This window comes from Brachyhypopomus gauderio, chromosome 20 (assembly GCF_052324685.1).
Source record: "Brachyhypopomus gauderio isolate BG-103 chromosome 20, BGAUD_0.2, whole genome shotgun sequence".
Lineage (NCBI taxonomy): Eukaryota > Metazoa > Chordata > Actinopteri > Gymnotiformes > Hypopomidae > Brachyhypopomus > Brachyhypopomus gauderio.
Window position 1 is genome coordinate 6,310,916 of NC_135230.1, and position 2,716 is coordinate 6,313,631.

The following is a 2,716-nucleotide window of genomic DNA, read 5'->3' on the forward strand; positions in this document are numbered from 1 at the left end:
TTCAAGGCCGCGTTTTGGTTTGGCGCATTAACATGATCCTCTCTTGTCTTTATGTAGCCCCATTTGATGAGCCAGGAGATTCCAGAAGACTGGGACAAGAATCCTGTAAAAGTCCTTGTGGGGAAGAACTTTGAAGAAGTTGCTTTTGATGAGTCCAAGAATGTCTTTGTGGAATTCTGTAAGCATATTAAATCCCTTGATATTTAATTGAAAACTACGGTGAATAACTCAACGACTGTGTGTGTGTATTTATCAGATGCTCCTTGGTGTGGCCACTGTAAGGACCTTGCCCCGGTGTGGGAAAAGCTGGCGAAAAACTACAAAGACCACGAGAACATCGTCATAGCAAACATGGACGCCACCTCCAATGAGGTTGAGGCCGTGTCTGTGCAGGGCTTTCCCACACTCAAGTTCTTCCCAGCAGGGACCGAAAGGAAGGTGAGAGCATATAGAGACGACAAGCAATGTCTTTAACATTTATGGTGCCATAATGGGCACACCCATGCAGCCCTGTTTAAAATGGACGCCGTCCCGATACTTCAAATGCTACCCGATAGTACAGCTTTGATTGACTGATTCAAGCGCTCTGCATGGATCAGTACATATACCAGCATGGGAAATCTTACACAGCATCTCCTCTTTGTTCGTTCCCAAATGTGCCCTTTGTGAAGACATTGCATGATGTACATTATAATGAAAATGTGTCAAATATAGTAAACTGAGATGTAATTATGTAAAAAAGACAATTTCATAACTGTATATTTTGAAACATTCTGAAATCAGGTCGTTGATTACAATGGCAAGCGGGACTTGGAAACTTTCTCCAAGTTTCTGGATAGTGGTGGAGTGTTGCCAGAGGAAGAGGAAGATGAGGATGAGGAAGATGAAGATGAGGAGGAGGAGGAGGAGGAAGAGCAAGGCAGCAATAAAGAGGTGGCCAGTGCATCTTTTTACTTTTCGTCCAAATATGAATTAAAAAGTACATTTATGAACAACATGCATAAACAACAACAGGTTTTACTGGACCTTAGTGCGTATTATATGCGCATTGCTAAATATGAAGGTATTATGTGCTACATTTAAACACAGTTCATACACACATCTCCCTTCAGCAGTGAGTGAGACATGTTCAGATGCACATTGCTTTATTTGCTGTGTCTGGGGCATTGCTGCCGTTCTAAAGGCCGATTGCATTCAGTCTTTGTCTTCCTGTGTTCTCAGTTTTGTTGTAATCCAAGTCTGACTTTTCCCAGCACACCCGCGTTTCTCTGTAATTCTCTGTGTCTTTTCTGTTCTGTGTTTCTGTGTCTGCTCAGGCCTCAAGTGTGTCATCAGAAAAGACAGAGAAGGCCATGAATGAGTCCAGCAGCAAAGATGAGCTTTGAAAATAAACTCAGAAATGAGCAAACGAAATGCTGGATTATATCACTGGATCACCTCAGTGTGAACTGTTTTAATACATAATCCTTACAGTGTGAATCATTTCACTCAGCACTGAGTGTTCAGCACAATCAAATTTTTTAAATAACAAGAGATGCATAAGAGATACATAAGCAATACTTAAGAGATACATTTCTTGCAGAATCAAGTAAAGCATGAAAAGCAAGATATTGACAGATGCAAATTTACAATCATGTAAATCAACATAATCCTGTTGTGGGCCATCCATCTGTATGTAGTACTTTGTATGTAGTCTCATATTCTTAAATAAAAGTTAAAGTCATGTCACCCTCCATAAAAAAAGTTTCTAAATTGTATTCAAACTCTTGTTAAACAAAAAGTCCTTCATCAGCCCTTACATAGTAACAACAATGTATAGGCCTATATTAACCAACCAGGGCTTTCATATTACTGGGTTTGGTCATCTTTAACACATATATTTAGAACTCCTTGTGGTGTTGTTAAATAGGTAAGGAGTTGGGAATGGTGTTCTTGAAGTGAATACTGTAGACTGTTCAGGAGACTGTGTAGACCCACCTGTTTGTTGAGTTCTTACCAGAGCACTAACTCAGCTGATACCACTTGCCATTGTTCTTTAAATTGTATGTCTGTCTATGGTTATTTGTGCTTCTTGGCAAATGTCTAACTTGCAAAACACTAGGTAATGATATTGACTCCTGTAGTTTAGTAGTAGTCTGACTCAATGGTGTCTTGAATTCTGGCCTATCTGTACTATTTCCTAGGATGAATTCTGTGATCGGATGGAAAGCACTTTGTAAGTCGCTCTGGATAAGAGCGTCTGCTAAATGTAGTAAATGTAGACCGAGCGTTTTTTTTTTTTTTCGAAGTTACTCATCAAAGAAGCTGATTGACAGTAGGACACAGTCAGTTATGCTGGACGACAGGATGTTGACACTTGATCTGGGGTCCGTCATGTGAGCTGTGGTGTTGAAGAAAAGCCCTGGTCAAACCTCTGGTTAAAGACAGCCTGACCATGATGAAAAAGTGACAGTCCAAGTCCAAGATTTCAGCACTGCATGATGCTATAAATATATATTAGTGATTTATTTTAAAAACACTTTGACTAAAATGTTTGTTACTCATAAAACTAACTCATGTGCTCTGTAATCAGCAGCCATTTTAAGCACTGTTTGGCTAGATAGATAACTTGTCACAGTGAATCAGTAAGAATTCTACTCACACACACACACACACACACACACACACACACACACACACAGAGAGAGAGAGAGAGAGAGAGAGACATACCAAAGTA

At 39.9% G+C, this 2,716-nt stretch overlaps 1 protein-coding gene across 1 annotated transcript in view; it reads left to right on the forward strand.

Annotated features, from left to right (window-relative positions):
* Positions 1-1,737, forward strand: part of pdia2 (protein disulfide isomerase family A, member 2) — a 7,698-nt gene extending 5,961 nt beyond the window's left edge. Inside the window, exons 8-11 of the mRNA XM_076983238.1 lie at positions 58-178; positions 257-438; positions 784-933; positions 1,317-1,737. Of these exons, the coding sequence (XP_076839353.1) occupies positions 58-178; positions 257-438; positions 784-933; positions 1,317-1,385 (522 nt within the window). The 3' untranslated portion in view covers positions 1,386-1,737. The remainder of the gene's footprint in view (positions 1-57; positions 179-256; positions 439-783; positions 934-1,316) is intronic.
* Positions 1,738-2,716: the final 979 nt, after the last annotated feature.